Here is a 26,521-nt window from a genome sequence, read left to right on the forward strand (position 1 = left end):
GGAGAATCTCCAGCCTAGAGGGGTATCTGAATGAACTTCTATATTTGGTTAACTAGATCTAAGGGAAAACTAAACACAGGAAAAATAAAGCCAGTGGAAGCAAGGGAGAGAAAGAAGTCTGCCCCCACCCGTTTTATAAACTTTTAGATGTATTTAGAATAAAAAAGTTAGAAAAGGACAAAAGAGCAGCAATTCCATCTGAATTATTTGCCCATGTTATGAGTCACCATCACATGGCTGTTTGGGGGTCTCTTTTAATCTTGCCTCCCTTCAAGGGCATCATTGACCATTGTTTTATTTCTGCGCTTATTTCCTGCCCCCAAATGAGGTTTGGCTGCCCTTTGATGTTTGACTTGTTAACTCTGACCATGTAGTTTAAAGGAAATTTTAGAAACCTCTAGGTCTGCCCCCAGTGTGGTTGTTTCTATGAATATCACTCATTTGTTTTGATTTCTTGTTACTTGGTGGTCCGAACTAATTGCCAGTAACAGTTTCTCTTTACTCCCTTTTTTTTTCCTTTTCAAACTATCCAGAGTGATTTTGTTTTCCTTTAATAGTTTGTACATTGAGTTAATTATAGTTTCACAAACTTCTACTAGAGGATGTTCGTGGGCAACATGTACGTCAGCAAATTTCAGCCAAAATTTAAGTGGACTTCATTCTAAATTGAATGGATATTTCCATATTTACAGGGAGTTTTTATATCCTTCCCTCCCTCCCCAAACATGACATTTAGTGTTGAGCTGTTAAATCCCTTAGGATCTTAGAAGGTAAAATAGTTGCCTCTGAAACCATGTTTGTTCTACAATTTTCAGTGTCTAGTACACTTAAATCACATTTACAAAAGGTTTTTCATCTAAATCCCATTAAAGTATTACAAATAAAACAATTTAAATTATAATGAAAACTTTTTCTGGTTGTAATAATACATATCAACCTATCATATCAATTCAGACATCTTTTAGCTCTATGCAGAATTTCTTTTTTTCAGCCCATGCCCTCTAAAAAAAAGGTTAAGTTGCATTATAGGAGAGTTTTTCAAGCATGGGGCCGATTGAGTACAAAGTTTCCTTGTGCCCGCAGTGGTGAATAGTCTTAACCAACTACCTCTGAATAGAGTAAGTGTTGGGCTAACACAGTTTATTAATAGTACTACACACATTCATGTCATCACTGTACAGCTCTGTTAAAATAAGATGTCTTAAACACATCATCTACACGTGGTGGAATATAAATTGCTCAAATTTAATGAATTGCTCAAATTCTGTTTAAAATTTAATACATGTTTTAATGTACTGCTACCATTATTTTTTTTTTTTTTAATTTGGATTGAGGTACTGTTGATTTTTTTTTTTTTTAGATGTTGGGGGTAGGAGTTTATTTATTTATTTATTTATTTTTGCTGTGTTGGGTCTTCGTTTCTGTGCGAGGGCTTTCTCTAGTTGTGGCAAGCGGAGGCCACTCTTCATCACGGTGCGTGGGCCTCTCACCATCGTGGCCTCTCTTGTTGCGGAGCACAGGCTCCAGACGCGCAGGCTCAGCAGTTGTGGCTCACGGGCCCAGCCGCTCCGTGGCATGTGGGATCCTCCCAGACCAGGGCTCGAACCCGTGTCCCCTGCATTGGCAGGCAGATTCTCAACCACTGCGCCACCAGGGAAGCCCCACTGCTACCATTATTGAACAAACTATATTTGTATAAAAAGTAATTAGCATTGAATGAAAAGGGTTTTTTAATTAATTTTTTAAACGGTTTTGGCTTTTAGCAATGTAAAATTAAAGTCCACATTCTATTGCATTTCTTGTCTGAGTTAACCACTGAAAATTAAGTCTAGTAAATAAGATAATATGTCACTTATAGAAATAGCACAAAATAAGGTGAAAGTAATGAAAGAGTAAGCATAACACAAAACATAAATTTTCATGCTCAGTAAGAAAATTTTTTTGGTAACACTTTCTTTAGTGATTTAGTCATCTTTGAATTAAAAGGAAAACTTCACTATTAAAAGTTTTATTATTTTTATGAGTATTTCCTAGATATGTTTTTGCTATTTTAAAGGTTGAAACTGGTCTCTAAGCAATGGTGAGGAATATTTTCTACAACTAAATTTATCTGTGAATTGATACTGCACATAAGACTCCCAACCCAAAGTAATATCATGGAAAATATTTTGGGATCCAAAGAATATTGTAAAATTCTATGTTAAATAATAATTATATTTAGAAAATTATCATTAGCTATAATTCTTTTTAAACACATTTTACCAGACTTCCTTAATGCTTTACAGATACTAATAAAATTTAGTGTGATTTTCACTAATCATTAGAGAAATGCAAATCAAAACTACAATGAAGTATCACCTCACACCAGTCAGAATGGCCATCATCAAAAAACCTACAAACAATAAATGCTGGAGAGGGTGTGTAGAAAAAGGAACCCTCTTGCACTGTTGGTGGGAATGTAAATTGATACAGCCACTATGGAGAACAGTATGGAGGTTCCTTAAAAAACTAAAAATAGAACTACCATATGACCCAGCAGTCCCACTACTGGGCATATACCCTAAGAAAACCATAATTCAAAAAGAGTCATGTTCCACAATGTTCATTGCAGCTCTATTTACAATGGCCAGGACATGGAAGCAACCTAAGTGTCCAAGACAGATGAGTGGATAAAGAAGATGTGGCACATATATACAATGGAATATTAGTCAGCCATAAAAAGAAACGAAATTGAGTTATTTGTAGTGAGTTGGATGTACCTAGAGTCTGTCATACAGAGTGAAGTAAGTCAGAAAGAGAAAAACAAATATCGTATGCTAACACATATATATATGGTGTCTAAAAAAAAAAAAAAGAAGAAAAGGTTCTGAAGAGCCTAGGGGCAGGACAGGAATAGAGATGCAGACATAGAGAATGGACTTGAGGACGTGGGGAGGGGGAAGGGTAAGCTGGGACGAAGTGAGAGAGTGGCAAGGACATATATACACTACCAAATGTAAAATAGATAGGTATTGGGAAGCAGCTGCATAGCCCAGGGAGATCAGCTCAGTGCTTTGTGACCACCTAGATGGGTGGGATAGAGAGGGTGGGAGGCAGACGCAAGAGGGAGGGGATATGGGGATATATGTATATGTGTAGCTGATTCACTTTGTTATACAGCAGAAACTAACACACCATTGTAAAGCAATTTTACCCCAATAAAGATGTTAAAAAAAAATTTAGTGTGATTTTATATAATCTCTTTGAAGTGGATGAGAGGCCATTTATACAGCTAAGGTAGGGAGAATATAAACATCTATTAGATGAATATAAATATACAGAGCAAATCAGTAATGAAAGTTGTTTACAAGCCTGAGATATCTAGAGAGCTAACTTCTGATCCACTTCCTATATTTCATTGTTATGTAAAAATTGGAAGTTTGCTTTCTCAGATCTACTAAGAAAAGAATCATTTGCAAAATGTCATGGAATAAGGTAGAAAAGGAACCTAGGCTAAGAGCCTAAGTGCACTGGCAGAGTAGCCTGCTTGGCTGCCTTGGGTAACTAGAAATTACAGATTCCCTGTAACACCTGCCTGATGCAACGGGTGCTCCCGGGGACCAGCAGAGCTTCTCAGCCTTGGTTTAATGCTTAGAATCATCTAGGGAGCATTCAATAAATGTGGCTGCCCAGAACCCACCTGAGAGTCCCGAAGGGTAGGCTCAGGTATCCATTTTTAAAAAAAAAAAAAAAAAAATCACCATCTTACTCCACCACCTGATTTTAATGCTCAGTGATTAGATGTTAGCTGATCGTTCGTTGGGAACCATTTATTTTCACTCTTTGTAACTGTTCGTCTGGGCCTGGTATTCAAATGTGAGCCTCATGTTCAGATGCCCAGGTATAGAAAAGAGGTTAGAGCGGAAACAATAGCGGCACGCAATTCTCTGAAAAACAGAAAAGAAACACCCCTTAACAATGTTGAATAACTAAATTAGATTCTAAAATGAAAGGAATTGCAAAGCACAGTCTCTTTTTCTTTTACTTCTTATAAAGGCTTGAATTCCTAAGACTTATATTTTATTCTTGAAGAGGAATGTGGAAAAGGTGAAGCAGGATCATGGGAGTGGGGGGCCGGTTTAAGGGGACAGAGGGACTGTTGCCAGCCTGTGTGCTTTCAGGTTGTGCCCCCAGGGAGAGGGATCCTGCCCAATTTCAGGTAATCAGTGAACTATTTTTGAATGGAGAAATGACTCTGGACTGGAAATGTCTTGTGATTAAAGAAAAGAGCCTGTGTCTCTGAATTTTGGGGTGCCCTTTTATTTGCTGTTATTAATTTATTTCCTCTTTTAAAAATTGCAAACATAAAGCCACATAGAAAGTGGCTGCTGGTCTGTCTCCTTTATATTGTACTTAACCACAAAGCAATAACCACAAAGCAACCCCCTCTCCGGATTGACTACGGGAAGTATGTGTGGAAACGTTTTGAAAACTAAGTGTTGTACAAACATATTATTAGCATTAGTTGTCCACATGTCAGTCTCTCCTTGCTAGTTTTCGCTCATTCATCTCTTTATTCCCAACATCTAGCTCCTAATAGGCAGCTAATAAATGTGAGTGACATTTAAAAAAGAAAAGGAAAAAACACTGATTTAGATACAGCAAAAACTGAAGGCTTTCTTTCTGCAAATACATGCCCCTTCCCATGTATTAAAGATACTGTGTATCTTTAAAAATCTTTTTCTGCAAAGACAGAAACAGAGCTTATATTTTTGTTTCTGTACTTTAATGGAGCTATATTATTCTGCGGCTTTATGTTATTTATGAAATACCTGGATATTTTTAACATTGGTGTTTAAACATTGTCCTCAATTTCTTACCACTGAAGAATAGTCTATAGTATCCACATAATGACATTTATATGGCCATCTCCCTATTGATGGGCATTTGTGTTTGTTTTGTTTGTTTCTTTGTTTTTGCATCCCATGTTTGAATAGTTCTATAAAATAGATTCCTAGAAATGGAATTTCCTGATTTTAAAATCATATATAATTTTTTGGTATGACACCAAAGTGCCCTCAAAAAAAGCCTGTGTCAGTATCTACCACCCAAATAGTGTGTGATAATACCCACTCCCACATCCTACCAGGCCTGGGTACCATTACATTTCTTTCTTTCTTTTGTTAAACCACATTTAATTGAGAAAATGACATTTTATTATTTTACATGTTACTGTATACTTTCTGAACACTGTACCTAAGTCTAAAATATATATTTTAATCTAAGTGGCAACTAATGTATATAATTTACAATATATCAAACTGCTCTTTCTGTTTTTCTAAATTTCTGTTAAAGTATAATTTTGATGTTTAAGTATTTTTTCTATATATCATAATTTATATTACTGTAATCCTATTGTTGAACATTTAATGTCTTCCCAATGCCTCACTAATATAATCACATCAGTGAAAACCCTTATACATGTGTTGTTTTCTCTTCTTTATGAATAATTTATTAAAATAAATTCCAGATAGTGATATTACTGGGTCAGAGTTTTAACTCTTTTTATGATTCTTGGTAAGAATTGTTAAATTGCTTTACAAAAGAGATAGGTCATGTTTTACGATCATCAAGAGGATATTTCTACTATAACAGATTCTTGACTATCTGAAATACGTTAGATTTATTATTCTAAATTTAAATAATTTATATAAATTTACTTTTATAAATTATACTTAGTGGATTATATACACAGAATGCTGAAGTATATATTTATATTTTCCATGTTTAAAAATGCTTACTTTATAATGCTAACTGAAAGCAACAGGATACAGAATGAGGTATAAATTAAATATATAAAATTATATATACCTCAACAATAGATCAATTTAATTTAATTTTTTAGACCTTTTTGTTTTTCTCCTAATTAATTACAGTGTGTATTACACCAGGACTGAATGTCCTCCACGTATTCCTGGGGTCAAAAGATCTGTCTTTTTCTTTTAGGAAATTTACCAGTGGTGTGGATCCTCTTGCAACAAATATGAGCGTCTGAAGGCCAGCCAGGTTGCCATTGGCATTCGGGACAATGAAAGGAAAGGAAGAGCTCAACTAATTGTGGTGGAAGAAGGGCATGAACCCTCAGAGCTTATAAAGGTATTGAAAGCTTGCCACTCTAAGTTTTGTGTGTGTTAGTGTGTGTGTTAGATTTAATAACTTCTTAATACTTAGGCTAAGGTTAGGTAAGAGGAAGTATCAGGGTTTTATAAGTCATGGTATTAGGAAAATAGAACATCATGACTGTTTTCTCCCACCATTGGGATGACTATCAAAGGAAGTCTTGTGCCTGTCTTCTGTGATATTCAAGGACAAATAGGTGGGCAAAACCTTTGAGATTGACTATAAGAAAATATTTTGGAAGAAACATAATAGTTTTTTCATCTGGGCTTCTCAAATTTTTTTTAACGCAGTGATTTTCTTCAATTTTAAAATTAACAATTATTTCATTAAAAGAATGAAATAAAATCTTATACCAAGAGATTAAATACACCAATATTTTAAATACTTGAATCATTTTAAACTAAGAGTTACAGTATAGGCAAGACATAATTTTAGTATAGTTGTTAAATCAGTATGAATTGTCTGTACGGCTCTTTATACCTCTGTCATTTACTTAATCAACATACAAGTCCCGGACATTTACTTGTGACCAAGTGTATATATGGTATATATTCCCTTAAGTAAGATTATCAGTCAAAGGGTATAATCATATTCAGGTGTCTAGATACACATTGGTAAATTGATTCCCATTTATTCATTCAACAAATATTTATTGAATTCCTACATGAGCCAGGCACTAAATGTTTGTACCAGTTGCTGCTTCCTTGACCAAGCACTGTGTTCCTTCATGACTTTACAGAGCACTGTCAGGATATCCTGTTGTACCTTTTTGAATCTTCCCACATGTAATAGTAGCAGGAGGTATCTCTTTGAGTTTTCCTTTCTCTAATTTCCTGGGATATTATGCATTTCCCCCCAATGATTTTAGCCATTGGGCGCTTAAATTTTTCTAAAGACAATCCTGTAAACATATATTTTTAATATTTTTTATTTAGAGCAATTTAATGCATTAGAGTTACCTGATACGATGCTAGCCTACATAATCCAGCAATCGAAAATTATATAATGAGATCATTTTATTGATTATAATGTGTTTAAACTTTATTACTTTAATAACCACTAAACACAGACTTTCACATTAATGATGTTTTAGAAATAATTTTAATTCAATGGGAAGATGATCACGGTACAATGCTAAGAGAAAAGGCAGGCTATAAGATTTTAGGTACTATTATCTTAATATTTAAGTTTACATTATATAGCTATATATTCATATATACATTTATATCTGGAAAGAAATATGCTGAAATATTACCAACACCACCAATATATGGCTTTGACTCTGGGGATATGGCTTCTTGTTATTTTCTTCTTCATTTGTCTTTGTGTTTTCAAAATTTATTATAATGGATGTGTATTCCTTTTATAATTAGAAAAAAAAGGCCATCTGAAAAAATAAAATAAGGGATGACTATTGAAACCTGGGTTTTCAGAAGTCAGACTAACATTACTAATACATTAGACCTTGAAACTATTTAGAGCACATTCTTGATCTTTTAATATTTTTTAAAGACCTCTGTTCTGCAGATGTGATCACCATTTAAGTCATCTAATTCTCATATTTGGGAGCAAAAATCTATAAATAAGATGTATTTCTAATTGATTATAACCTCTTGTCTCAATAGCTATACTTTGATAGAAGTGGAGCCAGGGACACAGTTTGCCCTTGTAGGGAGCTAGAGGGAGTGTTGCATTAACTGTCAGGCTAGCTTCTCCATGGTCATCTTGGAAAGTCCCTTAAACTCTCATTGTCTCTGGTTCCTCATTTGTAAAGTGAGGGTTAGACAAAGTGGCTTCTCTGGTCCCTTTAGATTCCAATCATCTGTGATTCAATCTTGTCTCTCAGGCAATGGCTGTGTTTAATTACCAGTCATTTGTAGTCTGTTCTAGGCAACGAAACCACTGAGGCCGAGGGCCTTAACTGTGCATATGTATTTTTGATGTCTTTACTTATTGGATATCACTCAAAGTTCTGAGAAAGAAAAGCTTAAATAGTCGATGACTATATTATGCTGTTAAATTAAAATGAGAAAATGCAAACCTGAAGAAAAAAATTTGTAAAAATGTAACTTTGATTTTAAAATATCAGTGATAGGGATAAGGGACATACTGTTTAATATAAAATGCTATGTCTGTGTTTTAGGGGCTCTTTGTTTTTTGGTTTCTAAAAAATCCTAGAAAACACAGACTTTTTTTTTTTTTAACATCTTTATTGGGGTATAATTGCTTTACAATGGTGTGTTAGTTTCTGCTTTATAACAAAGTGAATCAGTTATACATATACATATGTTCCCATATCTCTTCCCTCTTGCGTCTCCCTCCCTCCCACCCTCCCTATCCCACCCCTCCAGGCGGTCACAAAGCACCTAGCCGATATCCCTGTGCCATGCGGCTGCTTCCCACTAGCTATCTACCTTACAGAAAACACCGACTTTGTTTCCATTCAGTACATTCAATTTATACTGCATTATGATGGACAGCTGTCACTCACAGTTGATCTGAACTGAATTTTGAGTGAAAGCCTTTTTTTTTTTTTTTTTTGTTAAAAAGCATTCAGTGGGAAGTTCTGTTTTCAGAAATGTTCTTTTGTGGCCTGATTACAAGGGTAGGTAGTTGTTTGATGAATTACCTATGGACTTATGATAAACAAGTTTGACCTCTAGGCTTTCTTAATGTTGTACTGTAACAATAGAATTCAAAGAGCTCATGAACTTGGTTGGGAAAAAAATTACAGCTTCATTTTCACCGATTTCTTTGTGAAAATTTTCTCCAATTGTGAATGTAGTTGGTAAACGATAGTAGCATGAGCAGAACTTGTGACTTTTCAGATCACACTATAGATATTGCATATAACCTCAAAGTATCACTTATGCTCATCACTACTTGGTAATTATGGCAGTTATTAGACCTGCTTTTCAATAATATTATTTAATGAGTAAATGAAGAAGCTTATTTATTACTTTATGCTTGCTTTTTTAAATATATTTTGATTTTTTGATAGCTGTATTCTAATAGAATTGGTTTCCATTGTAATACTAAGTATTTTATTTTATACGTTTAAAAAATACATTTATAGTAGGGGTTCATAGGCTTCAAAAGTGGTCCAAAATGGTCCATAGCACACAGACAAAAAAGGTTACCTCGTTTAAGATAATGGAACACCAATTCTTTTTCTGAGACTCTAATGCAACTGTTGACTTTGCTAGAGGATTCCAAAAATCTAAAAATCTTTCAAAATATCTTATAAAATTGACCTGTTAAGTGACTCATTTTTAATGAGAATTTTAAAAAATTATTTCCAAAAACTTTGAAAGTGTATATATGAAGGTTGGTAATGGCTTGAAGTCAAGGACTTTTCAACCAGTTAAATGATGTGATTGTCATGACTCCATATTCAATGCTGAATATTTGGAACATGTCTTTGTAACACATTCAAGTGCTCAACACTGAAAATATTGAAAAAAAATTTTCTGAGAGTCTTTTGAAAAATTGATCTTTATTTAGAGATAGTTCAACTATCTTTTGATCACAATATTATTTTCACACAATTTTAATGTGGCTTATCTCTAGGATGATCATAAATTTATCCTTCAAACAAAACACTCTGGAGAGTAATAGTGGGCACCAACCAGACAGGACACAACATGCATTAACAAGAACCGTCTGTGGAAACAGGATGTGTGGTCAGCCTCTTATCTGTATCTTAAGCACTTTTAAAAGCTTGTATGCCTAAATATGAAGGTAATCCTATAAGCAGAACTAACTAAAGCCTGTAATTAAAGTCATGTATACTCTGTGCTTGTTTTCTCCTAACTGTAAACATATTTACCATGAAAAGCTGCATGTAAATTATGTAAAGCTTTTTTCTTTTCATATTTAAAATAAATAATCAATGAATGTGAAGGAAAATTAAGTATCTCACTAGCCCGAAGGTCTCAAACTTTCTTTGTTGGTTCTACTCATTCTCGAAACATTAGGAGGGAGGCTAAAAGTCCCTTGAGGAAAAATGGCTAAGGTGAATAACTTATCAGTATGTTTTATAGACTTTCATTTTTAAAAAGATAGCATTGGGTAGATATCAAAAAAAGGATAAAGAAGGAGCAAGTTGTTTGAAACAACAACAAAACATCCAATTCTTCTAACCTGGAAAGAGTTTTTTTCGATGTAATTTAATAAACTTGTTAAGTCTATAATCATTGTAAATGCTAGTGAAGGAATCCTGGCAGTAAAAATACTACAGGGAGATTGTTAGCAGATGCTTTGTTGTTGAACTGTTAGATTTCTTGCTTATATAAAAACACTGAGGCTCCCTGGAAAGTCATATGCACAATCATTATTTTAGATTTGGGCAAAAGAAGAAAATTGGAAAGAAAAATTAGAATGTCATATGATGTCTCAGTTAATAAGTGTTTTTTTCTTTTTGTAAAAGCATGTACTTTATTATTAGAGACATAGCACAACAACAAGTGGGAGAGCAGGCAGAGGAACAGTTTGCTTAGTTAAGACAGAAGCAAGGCAGAGATGCACACCCGGAGAGCAAGGGTGTGGGCATCCTCCCTAATGAGGAGGAGCCAATAAGTAAGTGTTTATTGATCACTGGGTTGGTTCCCAGTAGAGTTCAGACTGTATTTTTTTGTCTGATTGAGAAGATAAGCATGCACCCAGTCTAAAACATAGTCCTAGAGTGGTAACAGGTTGTGAGGGTCCTCAAATGCCAGAGAAAACACGGTCAGAATGATACTACCAGTGGTTGAAAGACTTCTCTTATGTATTTTATTTTATTTTTTTTTAAATTTATTTTATTGAAGTATAGTTGATTTACAATGCTGTGTTCATTTCTGCTGTACAGCAAAGTGATTCAGTTATACATATATATATATATGTATATACACACATTCTTTTTCATATTCTTTTCCACTATGGTTTATCATAGGATATTGAACATAGTTCCCTGTGCTGTACAGTAGGACCTTATAGTTTATCCATTCTGTACATAATAGTTTGCATCTGCTAATCCTAAACTCCCAATTCACCCCTCCCAAATTTATGTATTTTAGACTATATGACAATAGCATATAAAATAGATTAATCTCCAGAGGATCTCCCAGTATAGGAATTGTGTTCATCTTGTTACTATAAGTCATAATTGACTACTTGAAAATAAGAAAATTTATTCAATCATTCTTTTGAGAAGTTGATCAGATATTTATGATGTGCTCATCTGGTAATCTTGTAAATAAAATCTAGAGTTGAACTGTGCAGATATTTCTTAAATTATCCTTTAGATATCTATTTAGGCAAAGAGTAAAATTTTAGTTATACTTCCCCAAAGTACTTTGCCCAATGAAATTTATATCTTAACAATGCTACTCTAAATTCCTTGAAGACAAGACATTGCCTTTATATCTGTGGAACCCTCACAGCTCTAACTCATTGCTCATTAATATTTAGAAAATTAATACAATTAACTGGGAACTTTGTGGTTCTAGAAAACCAATTACATTTGTCTTCCTGTTTTCTAGAGGATAGTATTGCTTTAAAAAATTCCCTGTGTTTTAGATGATAGTGTTGGTGAATATATGAACAAAGCCATATGGTTGATTAAGTTTTAAAACCAACTGCATTTATGTAGGAGCAGTTAGTGTTTAGATAAGGATAATCCATAGAGTCTGCTAGTCTTCTTTCTACAGATTGATAGTTACAGCTCATCTCCTGGAAAGTGATAACTGAGTCTTGAGCTTATCTACCTTCCCACGTATTAGGCAGATTGCATACACTCCAGGTGAGAGTACCTAGCACAGTAAGAAATAGACAGCAAATGTCTAAAACTTCATTCTGTGAACAAAAATGCATGTCCCCAGGAGCTGCAGTTGGATTCTGCCATCTGTAAAATCTTCCTTCCCAGGTCAGGTCACCTCCCTATTTAGTGTTCAGCAAAATTGGAAACTATTTCTGTTTTTGTCCACTTAGTGTGGACTAAAACACACTAAGTGCACACTTAGCGTCCACTTTGTCCACTCTTCTTGCTGTTCAGTACACATCACTGCTGTCCACTGGCCTTGACCACTGTGCGTGGCTGCTGCCTACAGTCTCGGTGCTGCCTCTCCTCACCACTGGGTTAAAAGTGAATGTGGGGCTTCCCTGGTGGCGCAGTGGTTGAGAGTCCGCCTGCCGATGCAGGGGACACGGGTTCGTGCCCCGGTCCGGGAAGATCCCACGTGCCGCGGAGCGGCTGGGCCCGTGAGCCATGGCCGCTGAGCCTGCGCGTCCGGAGCCTGTGCTCCGCAATGGGAGAGGCCCGCGTACCGCAAAAAAAAAAAAAAAAAAAAAAAGTGAATGTGCTCCGTGTACTCCAAGGAACTATACAGATGTAGAACTTTGTTTTTGAAATCACCCAATATATTTGTCTTATCCTTAACATCAATGCTTAACATCAAAGGCGGTGGTGCTAACACTTCCCAAGGTTGTACAATTTAAATTTACAGAAAGTTAAAGCAGGAGTGATTTTGAACATTTAATCATCTAAGCACTGGAATAGTAATACATTTTCAGCATGTAGAGCAAAAGGTGAAGAAAAAGCAAGCAGGAATTTGGAAATTTAGAATTGTCAACATTCCATGAAGCTTCTCTGTGGAAATGTTTGCTTTCATAGCATAACCTTGAGTTTATTGGATTTACATGGCGTTATATTTTAATCTTTTAACTAAAATAACATTGTGTATTTGAATCATGCTTAGTCATTTTAAAAATTATACCATAGAGAATGGGAGAAACTTTATTTTCTGGGGATGATTTTTGATTAGATAATCCCCATTTATCTTTGTAAAATAGTATCAAATGAACCAAAGAAGTGCCAATAATAGAAGTCGGGGAGCTGTTTTTTGTTGTTGTTGTTGTTTTGCGGTATGTGGGCCTCTCACTGTTGTGGCCCCTCCCGTTGCGGAGTACAGGCTCCGGATGCGCAGGCTCAATGGCCATGGCTCATGGGCCCAGCTGCTCCGCGGCATGTGGGATCTTCCCGGACCTGGGCATGAACCCGTGTCCTGTGCATCAGCAGGCGGACTTTCAACCACTGCGCCACCAGGGAAGCCCAGGGAGCTGTTTTGAAAACCCCTTCATGAGCATTTTGGAACAGTGAGTATACAGTATTTTTAAAGGGTCTAAAGATTTATAGGAAAATAGTATAAATAAGAATCAAAATCACAGCTTTTTAGCATCAGGGAATAAACATGGGTGTTTTGAGCTCCTTAAATGTAAATGATAGTTATTTTGTGGGTTTGTAACGCACACACACCACTCATTAAATTATTTTCTGTTGCCCTCTTACTTCATTGTTAGTCACAACTCTGTGAGGATGGAAATTTGAGTTGCCTGAGATACTAATTTGGTCAATAGGCACAGTAAACACTTTTAACACTAAGAGACAACAAAAAACATTTTGTGAGAGAGGTACACTGCTCTTTGTGTGCTATCCAATTAGTTTTAGCTTCCTTGTTTATCCCTCCTTTATTTTCCAACCTCCTTTTGTAAGTTTTTGGGAAATTGAACAATGTCTGACATATTTTGGAATTTCCTATTTATATCACATGGTGTCTGGCACATCAGAGACGTTCACCAGAATTTGTTGTCTGAAATAACATTATTATGAGAGCCAAGTGGAGAGAGAAGGTCCATTTATGGGTTTACCATTCAAAGAATTTTAAGGTAAAGGGGTCCAAAATATTTGCCACTCTCTCTAGATTAGCCCTCATATTACGTATAGAGAGGAAGCATCAGAGGTACCAGAAAATAGAAATCTTTCCTTTTCTTATATCTGTTGCATTGTAATTAAATCATTTCCCCTGTTTTGCTTTACAGCAATGATACTTAGTACACACCTCAAATCCAAAGATTATAGTGACGAGTAGCGCATGCTGCAAAGTTACGATGCTTCCAAGAGCACTATAGTTGCTGTAGCTATTTGTATCTACTGTTTACTGAAGCTTACTTTATGTGCCAGGCACTGTTCAAGGCACCATTCATTTGTTGTCATTTATTTTAATGAATCTTTTATTTGGATGTCTAGTATTTAATTCAGATATCCATTTTGTTCCTCACCAATTCATCCAGTGGGGGAAGTAGAAATATTCTGAACAAAGATAAGAAATAGAGTAAAAGTATAGTTAACTATATACAACAATAAGATGATAATTTTTCAAATAATCTTCCACTTTGTCACACCCAAGTTCAACATTGAAGACTTGTGACCTCACTGATAAGATGTCACTTTTATATAATCAGTCCAAACTAATACTACTTGGCAAGCATTTCTGAATGAGGTCATTTCTCCTTTAGTTTGCAGCTGAAGTGAGGGAACAGTGATAGAACCCATCAACAGGATAACGCAATTCCAAGACATATGGGTTGTATGGAAGGGTGGATTTTTTCTATATTTGAAATGATAAACTAACACAAATATTAAACTAGAATGGCAAGTTTCTAGTCTCACTATTATTTATATTTCTCCTCATGTTTCTTATAATATTAGTGATTTTATATATATATATATATATATATATATATATATATATATATATATAGTAAAAAAAGACTTACAGTAAGACTATATTTTCTTTCAGCAATTTTAGGTCAATTTCTTCTTATTCCTGTGCTAAGAATTAGCCAAACTCAAATATCAAAGGGTCAGATCTCTAAGATTCAGTGATTCACAACTCCTTGACATTCATTTTGTAAAATAAATAGTTAAAATATATAATAATCGTTCACTGTAATATTAATTTTATATGTTTCCTCTTAACATCTTGTGCTAAGAATTAGCCAAGCCCAGATATTAGAAGGTTGACTTTTCAAGAGTCAATGATTCACAACTCCTTAGTATTTATTTTGTAATTATTGTTTAATATCATGAGGAAAAGTGTTCACGTATTGGAAAGAGCCCCCTAAGATAGAGGCCATTTAGGTTGTGATTTTAAGTCATGTTTATCCAGAGCCAAGGATCGCACTGTGATGGAATTGGGTTATATTGACAGTACTTCTGCAAATGCAAAAGTGTTGTTATTGCTCTTAGAATTGCTGTTATCTTTGCAAGGGTATCCAGTGCATCACCATTTTACAATTACTTTGTTTTGGATATGTGTGTGTGTGTGTGTGTGTGTGTGTATGTATATATATGTATATATATACATATATATACATATATATATTTATATGTAAGAAGGATTTGTCAGGAAAGCATGGTTTGTTCTTGTCAATACAGTATCCTCTCAGTGGAAACTCTCAATAGGAAATCCTCAGTTCTGGATATTTCATAACATTTTACTAATCAGAAAACAGGTACTAACGTACTATTAAACAGAAAATCTGTTAGTATCTGTACACAAAAAAGCCATACAAATATACTGGGAAATGCAGTCCTAGACCATGTGTAACTGTGAAATTAAATATCAATGCTCTATTTCAATGAAGGCTGGTAACTAAAAAAGCCAACCAAAACTAAAAATAAATTTTGATGAAATCTGATAGAGGACATGTGGCAAGACAAATATGTTGACTAAAAACTGTTCCAAAGCAAGTAGCAAATGCCCCACAATTGCATATCATTTGCTCTGCTATTCACTGTCGTGGTGCTCCATTGCTAGGTGACGGCATAATTTCATCTTGTCATGCCTTACAAGGGTAAGGGCAAATGGCTTACTGGTCAGCTGAATTTTCTGTTCACTTTTTACTCTTTCTAGCTGCATTTTTCTTTATGTGATGCAAGTGCTTCTCATCATTGACACAGAAATTCCATAATCTAAGAAGCAAATTTGTCATGGATTTTATTTGCTGCAGAGGAAGTCCACCAGAAGCACCCCCAGGACAAACATTCAGTGTTTACTATACGACTGGCGTTCTTCTGTGGGCTGTACATGGATGAGCTAATTTAATTCTTACAACAGCCCTGTGAAGTGGATACAGTTATTATCCCCTGTCTTGGTCTGTGTTCCTCCAAAAGCCAACTTGGAGACAAGGACTTGGGAGCAGATTGTTATTTGGAAGATGATCCTGGAAGCGCGGAGTAGAAGTAAAATAAGGCAATAGTTTGTTAATAAGTTATTTACTGCTGCAGGCAACTGGGGCTTAGTCCCTGAGGGGCCCTCTGAGAAACTGTATGTAGAACACTTCAGAACTGGCCCACTGAAGGCTGAGGTGGCTGCAGGATTTAGCTGGTAACTCCCATCCCTCATTTGTTGAGGGTCACTCCTTGGGTTTTAACTCCCCAGAACCTCTAGCCTGCCTTGTATGTAGATACAGTACAGCCTGGTGGCCAGATAATGCCATCAGACAGAGAGCAGAAGGCTTTGGCCTTTAAGAAATTATCTGGCGATGACCTCTGAGGTAGACCAAGGTGAGATGGGCAGGGCACCAGTAGCATCTCTACATCCTCACTTTATGAAGAAAGTCGTAGAGGGACTATGTAACTTGCCCATGTAGGAATGGGAATGGGAGACCTGTGGTTCACGGATCATGGCAGATCTTCATTCCAGAGTGTGCAAATCTTAAATATGCAGAGAGATGGGAATCTCATCTGCTGGGAAGTTATTTTATAACTTCCAAAACTTTGCTACACACTTTTGACAATCATACCTATTTTATTACATATCATAAGTAATAGCTTTTGTAGCACAATTTTTGCACTCAGTGGGCTGGCTTGACCATTCATATCTCTTAGTGTCAGCATTCAACCTTTCATCCATACTATGGAGGCATTAGGTGCAGGGTAATTGGGGTAGACATTTTCTTTGAAAGAAAATACATTCTTTTAATGTGAGTATAAAAGTTATGCAAATATTTTTCAAGAACCTCAGAGTATATGAAAGCCATTTTGAGTTTGCTCCATTAAATTTTGCTGCTTGGAAATTTTCTTAATTATGTAGATAAAGAGGAAACTCACAACTCTCTTGCCATAAAACTCCACCTAATCTCATTAAATGTTATATGTGAATCTGGTTTATTTACCTCACTTAATCATCATAATCATTGTGAGTGGTATTACTTATCATACTATTTTAAATATGAGAATAAGGTCACAGAGTCACTTAGTTGTAGGTCCATCCAGCTCAGGTTGTCTGATCTTAGCAAATGAAGGGATTGTCAAAAAGGCAAATGTGGGGTTGCCCACTGTGAAGCATAGAGATTAGGAACCCCAAACGCCAATGATGAAAGTGTCCATTCAAGCACTGATCGGGTACAAATGTCCAAATGGCTTTGAGATCTTACAATAGAAGGGTTTAATAATCCCCAGAAAGAGCAGAGGGCCTAAAATCTTTACCTAAGAGTTGACCCAGGGCAGCCTCCAGACTATCAGGCCTGCTAATTTTTCCAGGAGAGAAATTCTTTATGTGAAGGTACGTGAAAATCAGAAAGACTTGGCGGACCTGTCCTGCTGGTTAAGATGAGTGAGCCAGGCTCACAGAGCTGAAGCCACTAAAGGTTTAAATCATATCACCAAACCAGGCCCTAGGAGCTCTTCAAATACACAGTGCCAGGGCTTCATTCAGAATCTCTGCAGATGGGATTCAAACTTGAGTGTTCTATATCATAACTCCTAGGTGGTTCTAATATGCAGCCAGTGAAAAACAGCTGCTGTAGTTTAAAAAGCTGACGTTCTGGCTTACATATTTTAATAACTTGTGAGTTGGGTTTCCATGTTAAAGAAACTTGTAAGTTAGCTTTCTGTAATAGTAACCTGTGGATTAACTTTCCATATTATAATAATTTATGAGTAAACTTTCTCATGAGTTTGACCCTCTAAATCTAATCTCTAATACGTTGATGTTACAGTAATGTTGAGGTTCAGACCTGCATCATGATGAGCTTCCCAAGGCCACAGCATTCTCTGCGTCCTCCTGAGCTACACTGTCAAATACAGCATCTGTGAGACATGTGGCTATTTAGGTTTTGATTTAAATTTCCTAAAATTAAATAAAATTTAAAAGTTAGTTACTTGGTCACATAAGCCACATCTCAGGTGCTCAGTAGCTACAGGTAGCTAGTTACTACTGTATTGGACACACGGATATGGAATATTACAGTCACAGAAAACTCTACTGGACAGCCCTGAGCTAGATAATGAAGCGAACCCTCTTTTGCAGACGCTTGGTTCACTTTGTCCTTTTATCCCAATATGTATTTCACATGCCTTCTCTCAGTCTAAAGTACTTTATCCACTATTTGATGTATTAAATTACCCTTTATTTGACATATCAATAAAGAGGTAAAAGTATTTTAAAGGTGGGGAAGCACATCACTGAGAGAAAGCAGGAGAGCAAATGTTGGAACCATACCCAGATTAAGTGGAGCTGGCTAAAGGAGTTCGTGGCTTTTCTCAGAATTGCCTATCATTTTATATGTGTTTCTTCCCTATTATCAAGTAGTAGTCTTACCAAAGGCATAAAATGCGTTGTAGTAAACACACCATAACTATGAAGCTGTACTTCACTTTAACAGTTTCTTTCCATGTGCTTGAAATGTACTGATTTTTTTTACCAGTTAGGGAAAGGAAATAAGACACAAAAACTACTGAGTAATTAAAATCTTATCTCTTAGAACCTGGAAGCTTACTCTGTTTTTAGTGATAAAAGAAGCAGAGCCGTTTACAGTAAAATAATTAAGATAAGAACAGTGCCATGTCTCATTATCTATATAAAGCACTGCAGTAGGAGTTGGAAGCCCTGGGGTTTACATCCTCGCTTTGTGTTTATAAGATTTGGGCCTAAGGCAAACTCCTAACCTCTTGCAGCCTCATTTTCCTCATCTGTCAAGATGAACTTGGTTTGGGAAGTACATAAGACACTCTATGTTAAACGTCGGTAGGACTTGACACCGGGGTAGATCATTTTGATCCCAGGTGACCTGGAGTTTTGAGTTATGTGCTGTTCTTCCTCCAGGCCACGTATTATCCCCTCTTTTCTTATTGTTCACTTTAATTACTTACTGTAGAGTGTCCAAGCATCTCGACTTTTCTGTCAGACATCAGAAGGAGGGAAAATGCATCTTGTGTGAGCAAGGTTGCAAATGTTGGAATTTTGTATCCAAAATATGTGGGGCTGGCTAAAAGATTCAAAATAAAAACAATTGCAAATGTGAAAATTCAATAAGGATTATGAAAATACGGCAAAGTTTTTAACTGCTTCGTCCTTCTTTCTGAGAAAACAAATTTACACATAGGCCAACTTATGTTTTAAAACAAAGCCACAGTGGGTCGTATAGAAGAAACATACAAGACGCTGAGGATGGGCTTGGCACAGGTCATGAAAACCCAGAAATTCTGAAGCTAGAGGATTGTGAATCTAAAGTTGGATTGTGTATTTGCTTTAATGATTTAATATAAATATCTTCTGAGTTATTCTGAACTGATCTCCTGTTGAAGGCAAAGAGTATACAGCGGGAAAGAAGGTCTATTTAGGCAGAGAACAAAATTGTATTTCCGCAAATTTCCAACCTCTTTAACGTACTTGGAATAGTGACTTAACGTTGTTAAGCGTTTCCGTTGCGTTACTGACAAAACAGAGAGGAAAAGATATAGATGCTCCCATTTTTGTATTCACATCCCATCTGTAACAAAATAGACTGTGCGATCTTCGGAGCCACTTAATTTCCTAGCTAAAAACTTAAGAACCCTGGGCCCCTGCTGGCTCCTTCTAGGTCTTTACATTAACAAATGCTTCTCTGATCAAAATGTCTTAGAGCAGTTAGGAATCCAGTAATATTTACTATCCTTTGATGAACTGAGTGGATAAGGCTGAGGCAGAAGCCTAAGGTAGACTGTAAGTTAAAATGAAGTGATATTATCTCTATTTGAAGTAATAAAATACTGCAGTTTATTCTACGGGGAGCAAAACAAATTCAAGAGGTCAGCGTTTTTTCTAATGTAAGTTTTTACAGTTTTATTTACTAAGAAAAATACATGTTTCTTGTTGAAATTTTACAAAATATAGTTGTAGTAGAGAAAAATATCACCCCAAGTCCCACCTTTGAAAAATGAGTGACCAAATATTTTCTAATCTTTGTTTCCACATATGCAGCTCTGTGCTTTTACAAGAAAGAGTTCATACCGTAGATAATGCTTGAAATCTAGATTTTTATTTGAAATGTTATGAAGATTTTCCTGATAATCAACTAATTTTTGATATTATAATGACTGTATAGTTTTCCATTGTTCGGATGTAGCCTAATTTATTTAATCAGTTCCTTCCATGTTGGACATTTAGGTGGTTTGCATTTTTTAATATTATATAATGCTGTGGTGAATATTCATTAAATTAATTTTTTGCATACATTTAAATTATTTCTTTAGAATAAACTACTAGAATAGAATAATTGGGTTAAATGATAGGTATGCTTTTAAGGTTTCTGTTACCTACTGGTCATCACTTTTAAGAATTTTCCTTCTCAGCAGGATACCTGGTAGAATACTGAATCTTTCCCAACACTAGATACGGTCAGTTTTCTCCTGACCTTTGACAGTTTTATGGGTAAAGAAGTATTGTTGCTCTGTTATTTTACATTCTTCGGTAGCTCTTTCATGTTTGTTGCACCCTGTTGTATCTTCTCTTTAAGGGCTGCCTGCTCCCAGAGCACTCTGATATGATGAGAGAACTTCTCTCTTTTGACCTTTAATGCCCACAGCATAGGCAGAACCAAGAGGAAAGGGGAGTAGACAGAGAGGATTTGGAGAAAGATGAAAGCTACGTGGAGAGGAAGGTAGAGCACCGAAACCATAGTGTATAGGACGCGTGCCACCTGTGGTATTTCCTGGCATTGTTCTGATCCGAATGGGAGAAATAAACGTGGCCCCTGTACAGTCTCTGCTATGAAAAAACTTCTGCTTTATCTCCAGAGACAAGGCCTAAACAGTTAAGTGAAGATCTTTTGAAGTATCTAGAAGAGGCAGTACAGCCCGTTAGTTGAGAACACACACTCTGGAGCCAGAGTTCAAATCCCGACTTTGTCACTTACTGGCTGCGTAACCTTGGTCAAGTTACTTAGTCTGTTTCTTCAGGCATAAAATAGGATAATAACGGTGCCACCTCATAGGCTTGTTATGAAGATGAAATGACTTAATAAATGTAAAGTGCTTAGAATGGTGTCTGGTACATAGTAACATGTAAGCATCGGTTATATTACATTTGTAAAGGACTTAGAGTGGCACATAATGGACTTGAAAAGTGTTAGCTGAATACATGCAACGTAGTAAAAGGCAATAAATATATAAATAGATTCCAATATCTGTGGTTTAGACAAGTGGGGTACTGTGTGTTAAAGGATAGTTTTCAAAGAAGTAAAATCATGAATCTCAGACAAATATAAAACAACCATGTCAAAGATGTCATTTAAGTCATTCACTAAGAAAACAACTAAGATATTATAATGAGTTCAAAGAGGATCCAAAGAACAGACAAAGGTATGGGCAGTGTTGAAATGAATTTGCTAGTAACTGCAAAACTGGCCTCTTTCACATGGCAGAAATTAGTTTCATCTCCACCAGACAAAATTCCTGTGCATCTCTGTGGACAAAATCATTTGCTGCTATCAGTCTTCTACTGGATTAAAATATAACTCAAAGAGAAGGAAAGGTGCAGACCTCTGTAACATCAGATCACCAGATGGGTCCTTTAGACACCATCCATGGAAAGAATCTTTTTGTCCATTTCAAAGACTTGCCTAGTCTCTCTTGATTTAGGAAAGTATGCAACCAATTATTCTAAAAGTTACAGAAATGGCATTAAAGGAACCTATACCAGAATCTCAGTCTCAACACTTAGCAGCTTTGTGAAAACAATTGCTTTGCCTCTTTGAGCATCAGTGACCTTTTCTGTAAAAATGATAATAGTATCTGGTTAATGGGAGCTCTTATAAGATTTAAATTACATGTGTCTAAAGCTCCTGATCCAGTGTGTGACTCATGGTAGACATCCAGTGAGTGGTAACTATTACTGTGCTAATTATAATTAACTGAATCAACCAAAGAATAATTGTTCAGTTTTGCTTCTGCCATAGCCAGTCTACCTAGGTAGCAGTTACATAGAGCATTAGGTACAGCCCTGGGGAAGGAAAGTGCATGGCTCCCAGTGGACATGGGAAACATGAGCTTGATTAGAGAAGGCTACTTGGTAGATGCTGGGAAATAATGCCAAGTAGGTCACATCCAGCCTCTTGAGGAGCCTTGGAATCCAGAGAGAAGAGTTGGGGCTCTGTCAGTAAGCATCCAGTTCAGAATCATCTGGAGCGCAGAATCCTGGGCTTCACCCCAGATCCACTGACTTAATAGCTGGCAGTTGGGAATCTGTATTTTATCAAGTTACTCAGATGTTGCTTGAGCACCTTGAACCTTAAGAATCACTGCTGCAGATAAAAGATATAAATCTTTATCTGGAGTCATATTCTTGAAGCATTGGAGTAAAGTGAAATAAGATGGGCCTTCCAGCCATTGTCCAGGATAACTTTCCGGATGAAAAGATGAGGGGGGACTGAATGTAGGAGGGAATTGACAGGAGTAGGCATACGCCGTGACTTGGGTGATGAAGAACTACATTAGGGTGGGGATGAATGTAGATAGGAAACAGTGACTCTAAACATCATCATAAAGAAGGAGAATTTAATGACTAAGAGGCTAGGAGACTCAAAGTAGAGGACAGGAGGTATTCAAAACTAACGACATGATTTTAAGTCCAGGTGAATAGAGGAATAGAGATTCACTGACACAAACAGAGCATTGAGAATGGTCAGTTTTGTGGAGAGATAAGGTAAGTTTGGAGCATGTTAGAGGATGCTGGTACTTTTAAGTAGAAATTTATAGAAAATAATTGAAGGAAAGGGGGGCTCCAAGCTGGAGTGGCAGGACTTGGCTAGAACAATAGATGAAACTTTCATGGAACATCCTTAGGTAAGGGCTCTCTCTTCGCCTTCTTCTTTAGATTGTCAAAGTATATGTTATTTCATACACAAAGGGTTACATGAGCTAAATGCTCATCACTTGAGAAACCTAAAATGGGTTTTTTAAATTTAGGCATTATCCTACCTGTAGAGAAAAAGAAAGGCTGTATTTACAGTTTATTTCAAAGATCAAAATGTGTGGCATAGTTGATAAGGTGAACGTATTAAACTATTTTCCTCTTTCTAGGAAGGATGTAAAGTTTGTAAGGGTTGTGCAGGGTGGTTGGAAACTCTTTTGTATGTCCCAGTGAGGTGTTTGGTAAATGCTTAGTTGTTGAACTGAATTTTAAAATGATATCTGACAATATACAGCCTCCCTGTACCTCTGGAGTTAAGCCTGTTTCTCGTAAATTCCCTGGGTTCAATTCCCAACTATGCTACAGTCCTTTGAGAGGCTAAGATCCCTAGCTAATATGGGAATTGTCTGAAAATTAAAAGTTCGAGTATGTCCCAAATCTCAGACCTGGTCCACTGGGAGACTTCCCAGTATTAAATATGTCCTTAACCCAAACTGTTGATTCCAAACTACTGTCTTGGTTGAAGTAGAATTTCTAAAGGGTATATGAGACCTTTCACTGCTCTTATAAGTTACACATATTTCTACCAATGTAAAACCTTTTTAAAAATAAGCACTTTTGGTTGTATTTTAATTTTTGTCTTGATCCTACTTTTAGTAAAAAAAAGAAAAACTATATTATAATCATTTAGTGTGGTCAGTAATTAAAGGGTTTTATTGATCACTGTATAAACAAAAAGATGGGCATATTCTGAGAGGAAATAAGTCTTTAATGTATTTCTAAACTCGAGGCTGTGGCGTGCTCATGCAAGGATTAGAATTTATATACATTTTTATTGTTGTCTGGTATTCAGCAGTATATATTTTCACATAATATATTGTGAGGAATACTGACTATAAAGCACATTATGCAAGCAATCTCATTGTATATTAAATATTTATTGAATCTAAGTGAATAGCTTCTTTGTATTTTCTAAACTTGAATTTATATCTATGTATTGTTATAAAAATCACATTGTTTTCAATAAATTTATATTTGATTCCCATCCTTAACATCCTATGATATTTGTCAATTAATTAAATTAATTAAGGTGCTTTATAGACTTTTTTTGTGATTTTGGTGTACAGAAATTCAAAGCAGATTCAAATGTATTTTCTACCAAATGCTTTACTTGAACTTTTGGATTGCACCAGATATGCAAAGAATAAATAAATGCATTCATTCATTCAACATTCATTTATTCTATGCCAAAAATACAGCAGGAAACAAAGCATGGTGTGGTTAATTTACACTTTCGTCTAAATCAGTAATGATCATAGTACTCTACCCTCAGATAGTAATTTTGACCAAGTCTTTGTGATAATAAATTAATAAAGCCTATAGATTGCTGCTAGAGGCAGAGGTCATGGAAGAAATTCTGTTGTAGAACTGAACGTAGAACTCAAATTTTAATTAATTCCTCCTAGTTTTCAATAATACGGAGACCTACACTTTCAAGTTTGGGATTTCACTTTCTCCTTCACATCACCAGCAAACTCACTGTTTACTAAAACGCCATTGATTGATATGACCCATGGTAAAATGACAATTTAATATGACTGGTGAGACATGTCTGAGCCTGGTCATTTTGATTGCCAGTATTTTATAATCTATGACTTTAGAAATGTAAGCTGTTTTATTTTTTTTTTAACTTTGCACCATTAATGAGAGGTCTTTATCTTTTATTTGTGTACTTTTTTTCCCAGGTTTTAGGGGAAAAGCCGGAGCTTAGGGATGGAGAAGAGGATGACGACATGATAGCAGACATAACTAACAGGAAAATGGCTAAACTCTACATGGTGGGTTCACTGTTAGGGAGTTCTGTTGTTTTTACTGGACTGGAAGCTGCTGGGGAGGCCTGTACTGGGAGGGACTCTTTGCTACAGATGGCATTTCTCCTCATTGCCCTCAAAGAGAAATGTGTGGGCAGAATCCGTTCTTTGCTCTAGCATAGTTATTTAAATTCCTCTTTCTATTACTTTTAAAATTTTTATTAAAAACAGCAAATAATAACTTGCTGTGATTTAAATAAAATTATATATTGTTGCTGTATTAGTTTGCAGCAATCTGTTTTGATACATTACATTCAATAAAATGTTTCCTTCATGAAGTAAAAAAACTTTGTAAGCTTTTTCTTATAAAACCTTAATAAGCTATAAAATCATCCCCTTATTTAAAATATCCTGTTTAGCCATCATGAAGGCTTTCTTTGTTATGAGCACAAGGCTATCAAATCAAACCGCTGGAAGGAAACAGGGTAAAAACTGTCCTGGGCGTTGGCACACTTAGTTCCATGTCAGCTCTGTGGGAAGGACTGCCTGGGTGACCTTGGGCAAGACATGGCCATTCTGGGTCTTAGTTTTCTTATCTGAAAAAAAAAAAAAGAGAGAGAGATAGATTAAATTAGAAGATTACTCAGGTTCCTTCCAACTCCACAATTTTATGATTTTATTGCTGTTCAGGGTAACAAAATCCACAAGATGTACCAGTTGAGGAGACGGTTCAGATGGGATCCTTCAAGTGTTCCCTCCCCTTGTAACTTTCTAAGCATGTGATTTGGGGCAGACCTTAATCTCCCTGCAGAACTGAATAGTTTTCTCATCTCTTACAAGAAGGGATTATATTTGCTGCTCTTTAAAGGGACCTTCTGGCTCAGACACGCTGTGATTTTAAATGAAGATCAAGTTACTAACTTGTATAGAATAACTTCCTTTTTGTAGAATGGGAGGGGAAGTAGATTCTTTTCCTCCTAGATGACAAAGGAAAACGTGGTTACCACTCCTAAATACTGATAATTTTAATATAAGCCACACAGAAATTGTTATTCTAAAGACTTTGTTGCTGCTTATTTTGTATTACTGTTTCTAAAACCCAATTGCAACAGTTTAACAAATATCTTTTGTGTCACATCATCAAATAAAGCTGTTCTCCTTCTTGGACAGCATTATGGGACAAGGGAAATATTTTAAAATGTGAACATGTTAATGCTGAAACAATGCTCCCTCTAGTGGATCTTTAATGTATTGCATACATCTAACTCTAAAGTTCTTTTGAAAATACTTTAATTTGGGATTGCTGAACAGAGCTGGGAAGCAGAGTCACCTAGGGCGATGTCTAAAAATACAGAATTCAAGCCCTACCACAGTGCTGCAAAACCCCACCACTGATCTAGGTAGGGCCCTCAAATCTGCATATTTAACAAGCGCCCAGGTGGATTACCTTGCAGCCTACCAGGCCTTTGAAAAACAATGAATTCTAACTTAGCAAATTTTGTAAGATCCCCTGAAACTTAAAAAAATATATATTCTGTAGTCGTTTACAAACTTCAA

The 26,521-nt window shown here is 35.9% G+C and overlaps 1 protein-coding gene across 2 annotated transcripts in view; it reads left to right on the top strand.

The window, feature by feature from the left end:
- The window catches only part of SCIN (scinderin), an 82,091-nt gene that overhangs the window by 21,146 nt on the left and 34,424 nt on the right, over positions 1–26,521 (top strand). For both annotated transcript variants that reach the window (XM_022587220.3, XM_022587211.2), the window contains 2 exons: positions 5,986–6,135; positions 24,899–24,991. In XM_022587220.3, coding sequence (XP_022442928.2) covers positions 5,986–6,135; positions 24,899–24,991 — 243 coding nt within the window. The remainder of the gene's footprint in view (positions 1–5,985; positions 6,136–24,898; positions 24,992–26,521) is intronic.

This window comes from Delphinapterus leucas, chromosome 9 (genome assembly GCF_059928025.1).
Source record: "Delphinapterus leucas isolate spDelLeu-1000000601 "Yukka" chromosome 9, BTC_Dleu_Yukka2, whole genome shotgun sequence".
Classification (NCBI taxonomy): domain Eukaryota; kingdom Metazoa; phylum Chordata; class Mammalia; order Artiodactyla; family Monodontidae; genus Delphinapterus; species Delphinapterus leucas.